This window comes from Neurospora hispaniola (assembly GCF_033458365.1).
Source record: "Neurospora hispaniola strain FGSC 10403 chromosome Unknown B0T23scaffold_21, whole genome shotgun sequence".
Classification (NCBI taxonomy): Eukaryota; Fungi; Ascomycota; class Sordariomycetes; order Sordariales; family Sordariaceae; genus Neurospora; species Neurospora hispaniola.
The window spans coordinates 1,844-15,128 of NW_026944426.1; the positions used below are offsets into that span (position 1 = coordinate 1,844).

Below are 13,285 nucleotides of genomic sequence, written 5' to 3' on the forward strand. Positions count from 1 at the left end.
GAAATTGCCAAGAACTCAAAACAAAATGTGTTTCAAAGACGCTTGGATGCGTAGTAAGAGTATCCATACCCAAGATAAAATGTCAAAGATCTCAACTATTTTGTCCACGACGAGGGTGTCTGGTGAAACCCCACTGCCTGACGCGGGTTGTTCAGGAGGAGCCAGCCCAAGCCGGGGAAGGCTCCATAGAAGTGGGCCCTTTAGGGAGGGATGAGATACCGATGGGTACCTTGATAGCCACCCTGGCTTCTTTCCTGCGATAGTGCACTGCCTTCAAGTCATGGCAAATTCTAACAGTCAATGTGTATCAGCGGATGCTAAAATGTCACCTTCTGACGATCAAAGACACTGCAGCTGACTTGCATCTGATCTTCCTTTATCCACCTTGGAAATGTCCTCCTGCTTGGGACGGGTGACGGATGACACCAGGTGGGGTGGGGCTTTGCTTTTTCAGTTAGGAAACCCGAGGCAACCGCTACCCACCTCTTATCTATGTCTCTCCTTGGATGACACACTCAAGAAGCTCCGGTCAACATGTTGGGACAGGCTGGCCATGTCGTGAGACGCGAGTCTGTTGAAGTTATGCTGCTACGCCTACAACAACCTGATATGTCCAAGTGAGTGGCCCATGTTTTAATGTTGTCATGTGTCGTGGTTGCAACCATCATCGTTCGAAGGCCTGCTGTCCCTCCCTGCCGGAGCATCATACCGGTCCCAGCTTTGGCCTCATTGGAGGCTTATTTTGTCGCGGCCAATTGACAGCCAAAATCAAATCTTCGACTCCTGCTACCTATGCTACACGTTATGGGCTCCCAGGATGCTACATGGAGAGACCCGCTACTCTTAGGTGTGTATGCTAGCGACGTCAAATTGCCAGGTCGAAATCACTGTTGGGCAAGTTTGCTACGACTTCAGCCACGTATGCATTATTTACATGTGATCCCAAGTTCCTAGGCTACCTGATTGGGAGAAGAGACATGAAAAGGGTCCATAACCACCTATGGTACACCTGCGGAACTTCACCAAGCACAAGAACTTGGAGACATCCTATTCAGGTACACCAGAGATCTCACCGGCCGAGTGGTTGCGCTACCAATCATGTTCACCACTCGCGTGGCACCAAGACACAAAAGTGTTGGTGGCTTTGTAAGAACGGTGCAACCCAGCTTGGAGGAAAAAAAAAAAAAAAAAAAAAAAACAAGGGGGGAAATAAAAGAACGAATAACACATCCAAGACCATATGGCTTCGCGTGCGCAAGGACAGAATAAATGCCATGGTAAGGCGAAAGCCAAACATCGTTATGAGGCTATTGACACCAACATCAAGTCATCCAAACATGGTATCATCGTAGAAACTCCTTCGTCCCAGAACATACCCCGTACAACAAAATCAAGAAATACCACTAGGAACACCCAGCTATCCAGACACATGAACACTGCCACCACTACATCCATAAACACAATTTCCCACTCGCCGTCCCGCCGGCCACCCAGTCCTTGGTTGGGTGAAAGTGGGCAACCGCCGGCACCGCAGTGATCCCATCCCCTCCCAGCTGCGCCAACTGTTCTCCGTCCTCTGCATAAACGTCCACAAACCGGTTCATGTTTCCAATGGCAAACTTCTGCCACCCGTCTTGTGGATTCCGTTGCCACTGCGGCTTCAAAATCGTCACCCATCTTCCTGTCTGGTTGTTATGCGGTATCTCAACCGTCGGTTGCATTTCCTTTGCCGGTATGTCGTGCCCAGCTTTCCACTCGCCAGCCGAGGGGAAGCTGTAGATCTTGATGCGGTCGTCGTACGAAGAAGTGGCAATTTGTCCTGACGAAGACCAGGAAGCATGCGAAACGGAAAGGCGGGATTCATGTTCCCCTAGAAGGGCAGGGTGGCGGAGATCCCCCTTGCCTGTGATCTTGCGCAAGTCCCAAATCTTGAGGGTGCGGTCGAGCGAGGCGGTCGCGACAAGGTAGGGGTGCCGAGGGTGCAGGGAGAAACCTCCAATCTTGTGGTCAGTTAAGCCCCAAATTTCGGCCGAGGAAGGTTTGGTGCGCTGGTCTTGTCGACCTAGCGAGCCGTGCAAGGTGGAGAAGATGATCATGTTTGGATCGGTGGTCGGGATGTCGATGGCGGAGATGGGGAGATCCTCGGACGAAGAGGACGGGGCAAAGATTTCGGTTGAAATGCCCTTGTCCAAGTCCAGTTTGCGAATCGAAGAGTCATACGAGGCCGAGTAGATGGCATTGGCGTCGGTGGGAGAGAAGTGAAACGAAGAGATAGTGCGGGAGTGGGTTTTGAAGGCGGATATGATGGGATCTGGGTATTCGGCATCTTCATCGTCGTCCTCAATTTTGGGCGTGGGTTGGGAGGCGTCGAACACGCCCATGGCGCCTTCTTTATCGCCAGCGAAAATGATAGGCTTTTCTTCCGTGGGGTGGAAGCACATGGAGTAGATGCGCTGGGGTACAATTTTAATGTCTGTTGCAACAGTTTTGTTAGTGGAACAACCATCGTCGTAGGGACCGTTGTTGGGTTAGAGGTACCATTGACTGCCCACTTCTCGTACAACTTGAGTCCGCTCATGCGCAACCGCAGGTCCTTCAACCCCTTGTCCTTGGTATGCTTGACATCCTTTTCTGTAAACGTCCTCACGCCAGGTTGAGCCCCTCGTACACCGAGACCCTTCAGAAGCGCTAGACCGTCGGCACTGCTTTCCCATTTGCGACCTTCGACCGTGATATCGCCGAGGTTCAAGTCACCGCTGACGCGCATCTTCTTTGCCTTGGCCTTTGCCGCTTCCTCCTCAGCCTCGATATCTAGTTTGCGCTTGAGAACTGCGGAATCCGCTTCGAGACCGGCGAGGCGACTGCTCTGGCGCGTGGGACGGGCTGCTTCCTTCTTGACAGGTTCACGCTTGACTCGAGGGGTGCTGGCGCGTTTGGGTTTGGGGGGCGCTGGCTTCGGGATAATCTTGTCTGCCGTGGTACTAATGCCGCTAAGGATGGCATTGTTGTAGGCAATGTTCTCGAGGCGCTTGCGCTCGAACTCGCTCATGACGGTTTCCTTCTTGCGTGGAGGCATCTTGGGACTCGAGGAGGACGGTTTGGTAAAGACAATGAAAGTTAACAAGAAAGGGTATGCAAAAAACAAGAGATGGTCACCAAACGCTGTAATTGTTCAAGAAATGACGGAGGGGAAGGACAGGAAGCAACGCGAGTGTGGTTAGTGCAGCAGATGGTCGCAATCGATATGGAAAATCAATGGAACTCAAATCTCAAAGGCGCGCCACCTGACGGGTCGCGTCGATGCACGAGAAACGAATCGGCGCACGAAATCACGGGACAGCCATTCGCTGTTGACGCAGGTAGGGTCTTTCAGCGCTTGATGCACTAACGGTTTACCGTGTCGTTTTGCGCTGTTGTTGTTAGCAGCTTCCTACATTGGCGGGGCAAAATCCGTCCCGGCAGGCAAGGAATCTTTGATCGATTCCGAAATTTTGGATTGGGAACGTTTTTTGACTTGGGCGGTTTCCTGCCTTCCCCCCAACCTTTGCTGCCGACCACCAACAAATCGCATGCTGTCACCCCCGTGCTGGACACGAAAGTTTGTAGCAATCCCGTAGGACACAGAATAAGAGGCCACAGTCGCTATACCCGAACCCGGCGGAACCGGACCTTCGTCACCATGTCGTCGACAACCATGCTTCCCTTCCTATACCAGACCAGGACTATTCAGCGCCTGTCCCGTACCAGTCTCAGGACAACAGCCCTGCGCGCCTACTACAGATCCGAATCCAAATTCGATTCTCGCTCACCTCCATCTCGTGGCCGAAGAGTAGCCCCATCGATGCTCGGCAGAGATCCTATCCCCTTCGACCTCCCAAGTCAACAATTCGAGAAGCCCAGGCGGAAATGGCAACCAGAAGACCTCGGCGAGGGACAAAAGACAACCTTGACCCCCACAGAGCGCTATGCTTTTGACACCATCTTTCAAGACATCGTCAAGAAGAACAAGACTACGGAAGACGACCCGTTGGAGATCAGCATCAAAGACCACGACCCCGAAGCCGCCCACAACACTGTCAAGATTCTGCTCCAAGACGCCGCCGCCGCTTACACCAAGGAATGGCGACCTGTCCAGCGCCCCTTCGACCCTCTTTCACCCGTCGGACAGACGGAACGCGCCGTCGACCGTGACAGCGCCCTCCTGCGTTTCCCTCCCAGCCTGCGACAGGCCGCCCGCATGGCCCTTGGTATCCTTGAAGCAGACAAGGGAACTGGGAGATCGTCGATCCTCGACAACGCCCGAACCGCCGAACAAACGCAAGAACAGCTCCCCGCCGATCCCCTCAGCAAGCAAGTTGCCGAGGAAGCTATGAGACGCGAAGAACGCACCCGAGTCGAGTCCAAGATGAGAGCTGCCACTTCCGACTTCCAGTTATGGGATATCCTGGAAGAGGAGGTCTTTTCCATGGTCAAGAAGCTGGGTATTACCGACCGGTCCGGGGTACCCAAGGCACCTGTCAAGAAGACAAAACGCAAGACCAAGGAGGTGCAAGAAGATGGAGACTACGAGTACGGCTACGAGTTCGAACCAGGCCAGGAGAGACTCTCCATGCACCTTTACGGCCCTCTTTACCCCGCCTACCTCCTCTACGGCCTGCGTCTTATGGACACCTCGTTCTCTCGCTCCTCGCCGTTGGCACTGAACATCCTCCCACGCATCAAGGAGCTCGGCTTGGCCAGCTACGTCCTCGGCGCCAGCACGCCGTTTTACAACCTCCTAGCCCACATTTATTGGCACCGCTATGGCGACGCAGAGGCTGTGTTCAACCTGCTAGAGGAGATGCGCTTTGCTGGTCTGTACGCCAACGAGGACTCGCTGGCTGTTGTGCACAGCATCGAGACGCACTTCTTGAGGTCGGATAGGGGCCAGATGGGCCCCTTCATGGAGGAGTTGGTGAGCTTGCCCGAGTACGAATTTGCGATCAAGCCACGAATCCGCCATTGGTCGACCACGATTGGAATTCACATCCAGGAGAGGCAACGTCATCTTCAGCTTTGAGCTCCCTGTTAGTGGTCTGGTTCCAGAAGTTGCGCAGTCCGAAGGAGTAGGTCTGGTCAGTCGTAGGAGTTCGAAGAATCCTTAACGTATACCCCATGTACAATAATACGATGTATCCTATCTGGTTCCAGTACACTCTTCTTGCGCTAAATTCCTAATAATCCCCTTCCTGGTAACTCGTCAAGACCGGCTACCTATCCCGAACCTTATTCCCAGTATGTTCCCCTTTGATTTCGTCCATTTGATCCACTTGCGATCACCGACTACTGGGTCGTCAATACTTTGGGACGCAAGCTCATGCGCAGTCCGTCGGAGATCCTGATGCATCAGTCAAAGTCAGAATTAGCGGCGTCCTTTCTCTTTTCACGACCGGTGCGAAAAAATATCCTGAGAGCGGCCATCCTTTCCATGAACCTGGATGGAATGCTCACACTCCAGCTGATCAGCCTCTTGACTTGTTGACCAGGAAACTCCCATGACTTCTGTCTGTATCTCTATAGTTAGCGTTTGCGTGGTCATCATGTTTTCTCCCAAGCCGGAGCCTGCTCGGAGCCTGCGAAGACAATTGACAATGTTCGAGAATGCCAGCGGGTTGCGGCGATCGCGTGAACAATACTGTTGCGGGTTCTGTTGACGAAGAGGGTATGGGTCGAAAAAACAAAATAGAAAAGAAATATGGAGAATGCTCCCAAGAAGGGGCCTGGGGGGAAGAATTCCCGCGTACCATGAAGCGGGGTACTTGACCTGGCATCTTTTGAATCAGCCGATTTGACCCATAGGATGCTCTCCAATCTCGGGCTTTCTTCCATGTCGACTGTACCTACAACGAAATCCCAAGTCCCCAACACTTCGACGTGGTGTCCCGTATCGGGGGGTTTGACGGGTTATACGAACACTTGGATATTGTACCTTCCATCACCTAATTACAAAGATGTCATGCAATTCTGACCTTCATACCGGCCCCAACAGCAGCCATCTAGAGGCAGCAGAAGCCCTCGCTGCTGCGCAGTCTAGATATGTCGCCAACAACCCGCTCTCCAAGAAGCAGCATGAATTGGCCGTTGAGTCGCTGCCAGGCGGCAACACCCGCACCTTGCTACACACTTCCCCGTTCCCCCTTTGCATGAAGCATGGAAAAGGCACTTTTGTGTGGGACGAAGATGGCCACAAGTGAGTGAAGTGTTATCACACCCTGCAGCGGGCATTAGACCCCCTCACTCATCGCTGATACCTAGGTACCTACTTACCTCCCACATAGATACACCGACTTCGTAGGCGAGCTCTCCGCCGGCCTTTATGGGCATTCTCACCCTGTCATCCGCACCGCCATTCTCTCTACTTTTGACGAGATTGGTCTTTCCCTCGGCTCCACCACCACTTACGAAGTCCGCTACGCCTCCCTTTTGTGTCAACGCTTCCAGCTCGAGCGAGTACGCATGACCAACACCGGTACGGAAGCAAATCTCCATGCTCTGGCGGCTGCCAGGCACTACACAGGGAAGAAGAAAGTGGTGGTGTTCAACGGCGGGTATCACGGTGCTTGTTTCTCTTTCGGGGGAGGTAAGGCGGCGCCGAATACGGCTGACAAAGGCGATTTTGTGGTTGTGCAGAATTACGGGGATGACGAGGCAGCTGCTGAGGCAAGAAGAGTCATTGAGGAGACGGCGAGGGAGGGTAACCTGGCTGCAGTGTTGGTAGAGGGAGTGCAAGGTGCTGGGGGGTGCCTTCCGGGCAGCAAAGAGTTCCTGTTGGCGGCACAAGAAGCGGCAAAGAACACTGGAGCAATCTTTATCCTGGATGAGGTGATGACTTCCCGGCTGGCACCCAATGGGTTAGGACAGGAGCTGGGACTGAGCCCAGATTTGGTCACGCTGGGCAAGTACCTGGGTGGTGGATTCAGTTTTGGAGCTTTCGGAGGAAGGAAGGAGATCATGGACTCAGTCTATGATCCGAGGGTGAAGGGCAGTTTGGCCCACTCGGGCACTTTCAATAACAATACCATGACGATGTGCGCTGGGTTTGCAGGGCTGAACCAGGTGTTTACGGAGGAAGTCTGTGTCGAGCTTAATAGGGTGGGAGACGACTTGAGGGGCAGGTTGAATGGGGTGGCAAAGGGAACACGGTTGAGATTTACGGGGAGGGGCTCGTTGATTGGGTTGCACTTCAGGGAGAATGGGACATTCGAGAGCCTGGAGAGGGCGGATTTGAGAGATCTGTTTTGGTTTGAGATGCTGGAGAAGGGCTTTTGGATCACGAGAAGAGGGTTCATTGCCATGATGTTGGATACCCCTAAAGACGAGTTGGATCGGTTTGTTGATGTTGTGGGCAGATTCTTGGAGAGGCATGCTGGCATCATGATGGTGTAGACGTAGAGGTAGTGCGTCTACGTAGAGGTACTCTGTCGTTGTTTGCTGCTGGGCTTTCAGTGTGTTCTTCTCCTGTACTTCAGGAACATGGTGGACGTGGACCGACATTCCGACGCCGATCTGGCAGACTTGCCGATGGAAGTTTGGAACTGAAACACCATACAGTTGGCTTCGTTTTGTGTCTCCACGTCTTCGGATAATAGCCGGCTTTTACGGCAGTTGATCCCACTTCCTAGCCCCTCACGCCCCTCCCGCTGATGATAAGCCTCGGTCTAAGTCTACGGCGAGTGGCTAGAGGTACACTATTGCCGAGTCGATACCTCTATCAACAATTGAGTTGAAGATAACATCGATTGCTCCTGCTTCTGATCCCGCCTGTCTACGTTGACGACATTCATCTGATTCTCAAGGCAACCAAAGGGAAAAGGTCAAACAGCACAATGGCCAGCCAAGAAGAGCCCGGCAGCACTATCCCTCCCCACATTCTCTCCAAATTGAATCCGGACTTCGTCCCGTTCTTTCGGGATGTCCTGTCAAAGCGACCACGAGACGTCACCATCAAGGTACTTCGAGCCCATCCCGAGAAGTATCGAGCACCAACTGCCATTGATACCTCAAAGTGCGAGCGAGTGACAGACTATGAGGTCATATCGGAGGATGGAGCCACGGTTCCTGTGAGGGTTTATCATCCGGACCCAGACAAGCATGGAGATGGCCCGTATCCTGTTCATCTGAACCATCACGGTGGGTAACACAAACGAGCCGCAAGAAGGGTGCAGTTGAATGCATGTTGACCAGCAGTGAATGGAGCAGGGGGTGGATTTGTGATTGGGGATTTGTTTACGGACGGTCACCTCTGTTTGAGTATGCGCGAGGCGGGTGTGGTGATTGTGGATGTGAATTATCGTCACTGTCCTGGTAAGAGTTCGACGACATTTCTCCTTCCGAAAGTCATCCGTTGACCAAAGACAGAAACGATATTTGGCAAGGCCTTCCAAGATGCATGGGCGGCCTTGAACTGGGTGATCAACTCGGCCACCACCCTCAACATCAACCCGTCCTCCATTTCCGTGGGCGGTATCTCAGCTGGCGGGAACATCTCGTTCGTTTTACAGCACATGGCTCGCAACGCCGGTCTCCCGCTCAAGCTGTGCCTGGCCTCCGTCCCTCCCACAACCGACTGCATCAGCTACGACTCCCCTACTGACTCCCCCTATTCCTCTTTCAGCGAGTTTGCAAATGGACCTGTCCTCCCCTGGGACCGCATCAAGTACTTTGGGCAGTCCTGTTTTCCAGTTGAGAAGCGGGATAAAATCCGGAAAATGTGGCCGGAATGGTGGTTAGCACCGATCAAGGCCCCCAACTTCAAGGGCTTGTGTCCCACTTTCATTAGGACGGCGGAATGCGATATGCTGAGAGACGAGGGGGAGGCGTATGGACTAAAGTTGGTGGAGGGAGGGAACAAAGTCACCATCAAGCGGTATTTGGGCGCGGTGCATACGATGATGTATCTGCCGCTAGAGAACGAGCAGCGAAGGAGTTATGATGAGGATGCCATCAGGGCATTGAGGGAGGCGCATGGGCTGGCGAAGTGATTTCTTGAACTGGTGTTTTGTTGAATTGCTCAATTTCAACTTCAATTTTTGTTCTTCTTCTTTTCTCCTTTTTTTCCCCCTTTTTTTTTTTTTTTTTTTTTTTTTTTTTTTTTTTTTTTTTTCTCCTTGTTTAAACCCCGGGTCGTTCAAGGGTCATCACCACCAAAATTTCGTGGGGAGTAGGTACCTAGAAATACCTCTTAAAGGTACCCATGATGTCCCAAACTTCCCGACATTAGCGTCTCTTAGCCCATAATCCGCTATCACCGGGCAGTCGCAGGGCCCCGCCTTCCGTCACCCACCAAGACAGATGTCTCGGATTCGGTGACCCTCCGTGGAAGATCAATTCGCATGTATCTTCATCTCAGTGGACCAAGCGGATTCGTCAGACTTTCGGAGGCGCATTGGCGCAGCTCATCGGAGTTGTGCTTGTGAGCGCCAAACGTCATTCATTCTTCGCATTCGTTTACAGTTGTCGAATTGGGGACTTTTCCCGTCACGCTATCGATTTAAGGTAGAGGTATCGAGATGGCGACCCAGAGGCATGTTAACCCCGTTCCCGATCGCCAAACCCGTGGCTTGGCGGCATCCATCGCATTCGTGTCTCTCATCGATCGGGAGCAAATCCGGATCCTGCCGTCTCCAGATTCACCGGGCATGGCATCCGTGGGTGTCCCAGTCTAAGGTTCTAGTGGCCACACTTGACGGAGGGCAGGTCGTTGCTTTCCTCTTATGGACGTATTGGATGGCGATTCCTTTTCCTTTATAAGTATGCCCACCCTATGTCGACCTGCGTTGAAAATCCCCGATCTTGCATCTCTGTCTGACCTGACGGCGGCTTGTTCATCAGCGGATACCCCTTGAAACCCACTGGAACGTTAGCCACCAAAACCGCTACGGTTGGATCACGATTGCATCGCCACCCCACGACAGTCTGACCTAATCTCCGTCATCCACGAAAGGATCAACAAATCACTGGAAAATCCAGCAGCTGACGGTGTTGAGAAAGTCGATCTTCCAGTCCAGTATGAGTCCGCACGAGGTGATCGGCACGGTGCCGGAGAACTCTACCACCTTCCGGACACAGGCCGATGAGCACGACGACCATGAGGAAGCCCTACAGAATTTAAGGACTGGCAAATATGAAGACTGGCCCAACGAAGCTGCTGTAAGTCAGATACTCCGCGCAATTCTGTCCTCCAAGAATTTCTCACTAACCTTCCCGCAGTTCGATGGCCTCACCGAGGAACGAGGGCCGATCAAAATCGCCGTGACAGGCAACATCCCGACATGGGCTGCCGGCTCGCTCTACCGCACCGGTCCCGGTTTATACAAGATCGACACGGACGCCGGCACCACCTTCGAGATGAGCCATTGGTTCGATGGACTGGCTCATACCCATCGCTTCGACATTATTCCGAACGAAGAAGGGTCCGTTGACATCTTCTATTCGTCACGTCGCCAAGCCGAAGAAATGATGGACGTCATCAAGAAGCAGGGAACCTGGCCGTATTATAGCTTCGGTCAGAAGGCCGATCCCTGCCTCGGTTTCTTTGCCAAGGCCATGGCTGCGTTCAAGGGACTGAGAGAGCCGTCGGGGGAGAAGTGGCATAACAACGTCAATGTCGCCGTGCATGTCAACCCTCCTGGACTTGAGGCTGTCAGAAACATCGTTGGGACAAGGAAACCAGCCGTGGCGGAGAACGATGCCAATGTGCTGGGTCATAGGCCTGAGTTGCCCAAGTCGATATGGGTCAGCACCGACAACAGCACCATGAAGCAGATTGACCCCCAAACACTGGAGCCAATCGGCTGGGCAACCCAAGACGTTCTTCACCCCGAGTTGACGGGCGCCATGTCCTGTGCTCATGCCCAGAGGGACCCTGAGACAGGTGATTTCTTCAACTTTAACCTAGAATTTGGACCAAAGCCCACCTATCGGGTCTTCCGTGTCGACGCGTCTAGTGGGAAGACGGAAATCCTGGCCACCATCCGCGAGCCCTCCGTTTCACCTGCCTACATCCACAGCTTGTTCCTCTCACCCAGCTTCGTCATCCTCTGTATCCCAACCTCACACTTTGGCCTCAGCGGCACTCAGATCCCCTGGGAACGCAACCTCGTCGATGCAATCAAGCCCTATGACCCAAGCAGGAAGACCCAATGGATTGTCATCGACAGGAAACACAGCAAAGGCGTAGTAGCCCGCTTCGAGACCGATGGACGTTTCTTCTTCCACACTGTCAACTCCTTTGAAGAAAAGGCGGGCTCTGATTCATCTGACATCAACCTCTACTGCGACGTCATCGATTTCGGCTCCCATGAGTTCATCCACTCCCTCTACCTCGACGTGATCCTCAACAGAGACTCCGCAGCCAAGAAGTTCTACGAAGACGAACAACGCGCCCGCAACTCCCTCGCCCACCTAACGCGCTACCACTTCATCATCAACCCTGACTCACCCGCCACCAATCTGCCTGTCACCCCCACCCCAGACCCCAAGAACCATGAAGCCTTCCGCATCCCTGCCCCGCACGCGGGCGAGATCCCAACCATCAACCCCCTTTACGCCACCAGAAAGCACCGCTATGTCTACAGTTTACCCTTCCGAGGCCGCGGCACTATCACCGATGCCATTGTCAAGACCGATACGGTGACGCGAGAGGCGCTCTTCTGGGATAACCCCAAGGGGCACACACCAGGTGAAGCCATCTTCGTTCCGAGGCCGGGGGGAGACAAGGAAGATGATGGAGTGTTGCTGAGCTTGGTGCTGGATGGAGAGAAGGGTAAGAGCTATCTGCTCTGCCTGGATGCAAAGACGATGGTGGAAATGGGAAGAGCGGAGGTGGATTTTGCGATTGCTTTGGGTTTTCATGGGGCGCATGTGCCGTTGGGTAGGACATTGACGAGGGTTGAGGGCCCGGAGTACTAAATATGCCCAAGGATGAGGGCTCACTGTCCCGGTTCTATTGATGTGGGCGGTGATCTTGCTTGTGTTTCTATCTGTATATACTTTGTACGAATCATGCCTGGTAGGAATGGGAAAAGTCAAAGATCGGTTAGTTCGGTACACGTATCTCTTTCTTCCTCCTTCCGGTTTGCTTCCAGCTTCCTCAGACTCACCATCGTCCCTTCCGCACTCGCTGCGACTCGGTTCGTGGCATCGTATACCCCTCTGGGGCTAGTGATAGATAGGCACCGACGGCCAAGCCAGTGGCCCACTGATATGGTGCGGGGTTGAGCTGGTAGTTCCTGGCATTGATACCTCTACCGATTACCACAAGGGAAGATCTTCCAAACCTTTCGATGCTCTTTCTTCTCTACCATCCATCTCATCAACGATCCGTCTTCAACAACAACCTGCACTTAACGTTCTTTTCTCTTCCCGTATACCCCTACCATTGCCGATCCAAGCTTTCGCCGGGAGTCTCTCTCTACCTACGTGTCTCCATTCCGAGCGGAAACATGACCACCCCGGAGCAAGACGGCGCCGCACGCCTTGCGGCACGGAAACCCATCCCGAAACCAGTTCCTGCCTATCTCCCCACAGCCGGATCTCCCCTCTCTGTCGACAAAAACCTCTACTCAACCATCCAACAAGCTGCCCGCATCCTCACCGACGAATTCACCATCCCTATCCGATCCGGCCGCGCCTGGACTGCCTCCGCCGGCTCCATCATCCGCATATCCACCCCCGAAGGTCCTCAAGTTGGCGATCTCAACATCTGGAATCTCCACAACCCCCGCGAGCGCTTCTGGGCCTCGCGTACCAAACAGCTCCATGCCTCGCACGTATCAACCTACGACCGGCTCTGGTCTAACTTACCCTTCATGCGGCCCATGCTAACCATCATCGCCGACACGCTGTCCTGGTACGGACAAGATGAGCATGGGGGCAGGGTGCATGACCTCTTGGGGACGAGATGTGATCCGTATATTAACAACGTGTTGAGTGGCGGCGAGTTTGACTTTCATTGCCACTCGAACCTGACAAGGGCGGTGATGGAGTATGGCTTGAACGAGGGGGATGTGCATGATGTTATCAACCTGTTCCAGGTTACGGGTTTGGATGAGAAGGGCAGGTATTTCATGAGTCCTTGTCCGGCAAGCAAGGGAGATTTTGTCGAGTTTTTGGCGGAACAGGACGTTTTGATGGCGCTGAGTAGGGCCTCCGTTTCCTTACTATTCTTTGCACTTGGTGTCTCCCTTTCAGCTCGTGTGTGCTCTTCGACAAAACGTCTTGCTGACTCGATTTTGACATAGGCACT

The 13,285-nt window shown here is 53.3% G+C and overlaps 6 protein-coding genes across 6 annotated transcripts; 5 read left to right on the forward strand and 1 right to left on the reverse strand.

Annotated features, from left to right (window-relative positions):
• Window positions 1–1,202: 1,202 nt before the first annotated feature.
• On the reverse strand, window positions 1,203–3,307 carry B0T23DRAFT_101581 (WD repeat-containing protein NCU09302/NCU11420). Its single transcript, XM_062831698.1, has 2 exons — window positions 2,539–3,307; window positions 1,203–2,473 (listed from the first exon to the last, which is right to left on the reverse strand). The coding sequence occupies exons 1-2, from the start codon at window positions 3,074–3,076 to the stop codon at window positions 1,446–1,448; spliced, it is 1,566 nt and encodes a 521-aa protein (XP_062687662.1). The 5' UTR covers window positions 3,077–3,307; the 3' UTR covers window positions 1,203–1,445.
• A 178-nt stretch (window positions 3,308–3,485) lies between these two features.
• B0T23DRAFT_101629 (uncharacterized protein) lies at window positions 3,486–5,349 on the forward strand. The gene has a single exon (XM_062831700.1). The coding sequence runs from the start codon at window positions 3,680–3,682 to the stop codon at window positions 5,057–5,059; it is 1,380 nt and encodes a 459-aa protein (XP_062687663.1). The 5' UTR covers window positions 3,486–3,679; the 3' UTR covers window positions 5,060–5,349.
• A 551-nt stretch (window positions 5,350–5,900) lies between these two features.
• B0T23DRAFT_101597 (pyridoxal phosphate-dependent transferase) lies at window positions 5,901–7,645 on the forward strand. Its single transcript, XM_062831699.1, has 2 exons — window positions 5,901–6,229; window positions 6,318–7,645. The coding sequence occupies exons 1-2, from the start codon at window positions 5,991–5,993 to the stop codon at window positions 7,423–7,425; spliced, it is 1,347 nt and encodes a 448-aa protein (XP_062687664.1). The 5' UTR covers window positions 5,901–5,990; the 3' UTR covers window positions 7,426–7,645.
• Window positions 7,646–7,865: 220 nt separating this feature from the next.
• B0T23DRAFT_328275 (Alpha/Beta hydrolase protein) lies at window positions 7,866–9,020 on the forward strand (the record flags this gene model as incomplete). The annotated part of the gene is made up of 2 exons (XM_062835678.1): window positions 7,866–8,169; window positions 8,398–9,020. The coding sequence occupies 2 exons, from the start codon at window positions 7,866–7,868 to the stop codon at window positions 9,018–9,020; spliced, it is 927 nt and encodes a 308-aa protein (XP_062687665.1).
• An 898-nt stretch (window positions 9,021–9,918) lies between these two features.
• On the forward strand, window positions 9,919–12,136 carry B0T23DRAFT_101644 (carotenoid oxygenase). The gene is made up of 2 exons (XM_062831701.1): window positions 9,919–10,188; window positions 10,249–12,136. Exons 1-2 carry the CDS (start codon window positions 10,048–10,050, stop codon window positions 11,947–11,949), a joined length of 1,842 nt encoding a protein of 613 aa, XP_062687666.1. The 5' UTR covers window positions 9,919–10,047; the 3' UTR covers window positions 11,950–12,136.
• A 346-nt stretch (window positions 12,137–12,482) lies between these two features.
• Window positions 12,483–13,280, forward strand: B0T23DRAFT_328284 (uncharacterized protein; the record flags this gene model as incomplete). Its single annotated transcript, XM_062835679.1, has 1 exon — window positions 12,483–13,280. The coding sequence occupies one exon, from the start codon at window positions 12,483–12,485 to the stop codon at window positions 13,278–13,280; it is 798 nt and encodes a 265-aa protein (XP_062687667.1).
• Window positions 13,281–13,285: the final 5 nt, after the last annotated feature.

Excerpts from the sequence above, each read along its gene's own strand:
- B0T23DRAFT_101581 (XM_062831698.1), bottom strand. The coding sequence starts at position 3,076 with ATGCCTCCACGCAAGAAGGAAACCGTCATGAGCGAGTTCGAGCGCAAG. Across the intron at positions 2,474-2,538 it reads CGAGAAGTGGGCAGTCAATG|ACATTAAAATTGTACCCCAG; the intron begins GTACCTCTAACC and ends CTGTTGCAACAG.
- B0T23DRAFT_101629 (XM_062831700.1), top strand. The coding sequence starts at position 3,680 with ATGTCGTCGACAACCATGCTTCCCTTCCTATACCAGACCAGGACTATT.
- B0T23DRAFT_101597 (XM_062831699.1), top strand. The coding sequence starts at position 5,991 with ATGTCATGCAATTCTGACCTTCATACCGGCCCCAACAGCAGCCATCTA. Across the intron at positions 6,230-6,317 it reads TGGGACGAAGATGGCCACAA|ATACACCGACTTCGTAGGCG; the intron begins GTGAGTGAAGTG and ends CCTCCCACATAG.
- B0T23DRAFT_101644 (XM_062831701.1), top strand. The coding sequence starts at position 10,048 with ATGAGTCCGCACGAGGTGATCGGCACGGTGCCGGAGAACTCTACCACC. Across the intron at positions 10,189-10,248 it reads ACTGGCCCAACGAAGCTGCT|TTCGATGGCCTCACCGAGGA; the intron begins GTAAGTCAGATA and ends ACCTTCCCGCAG.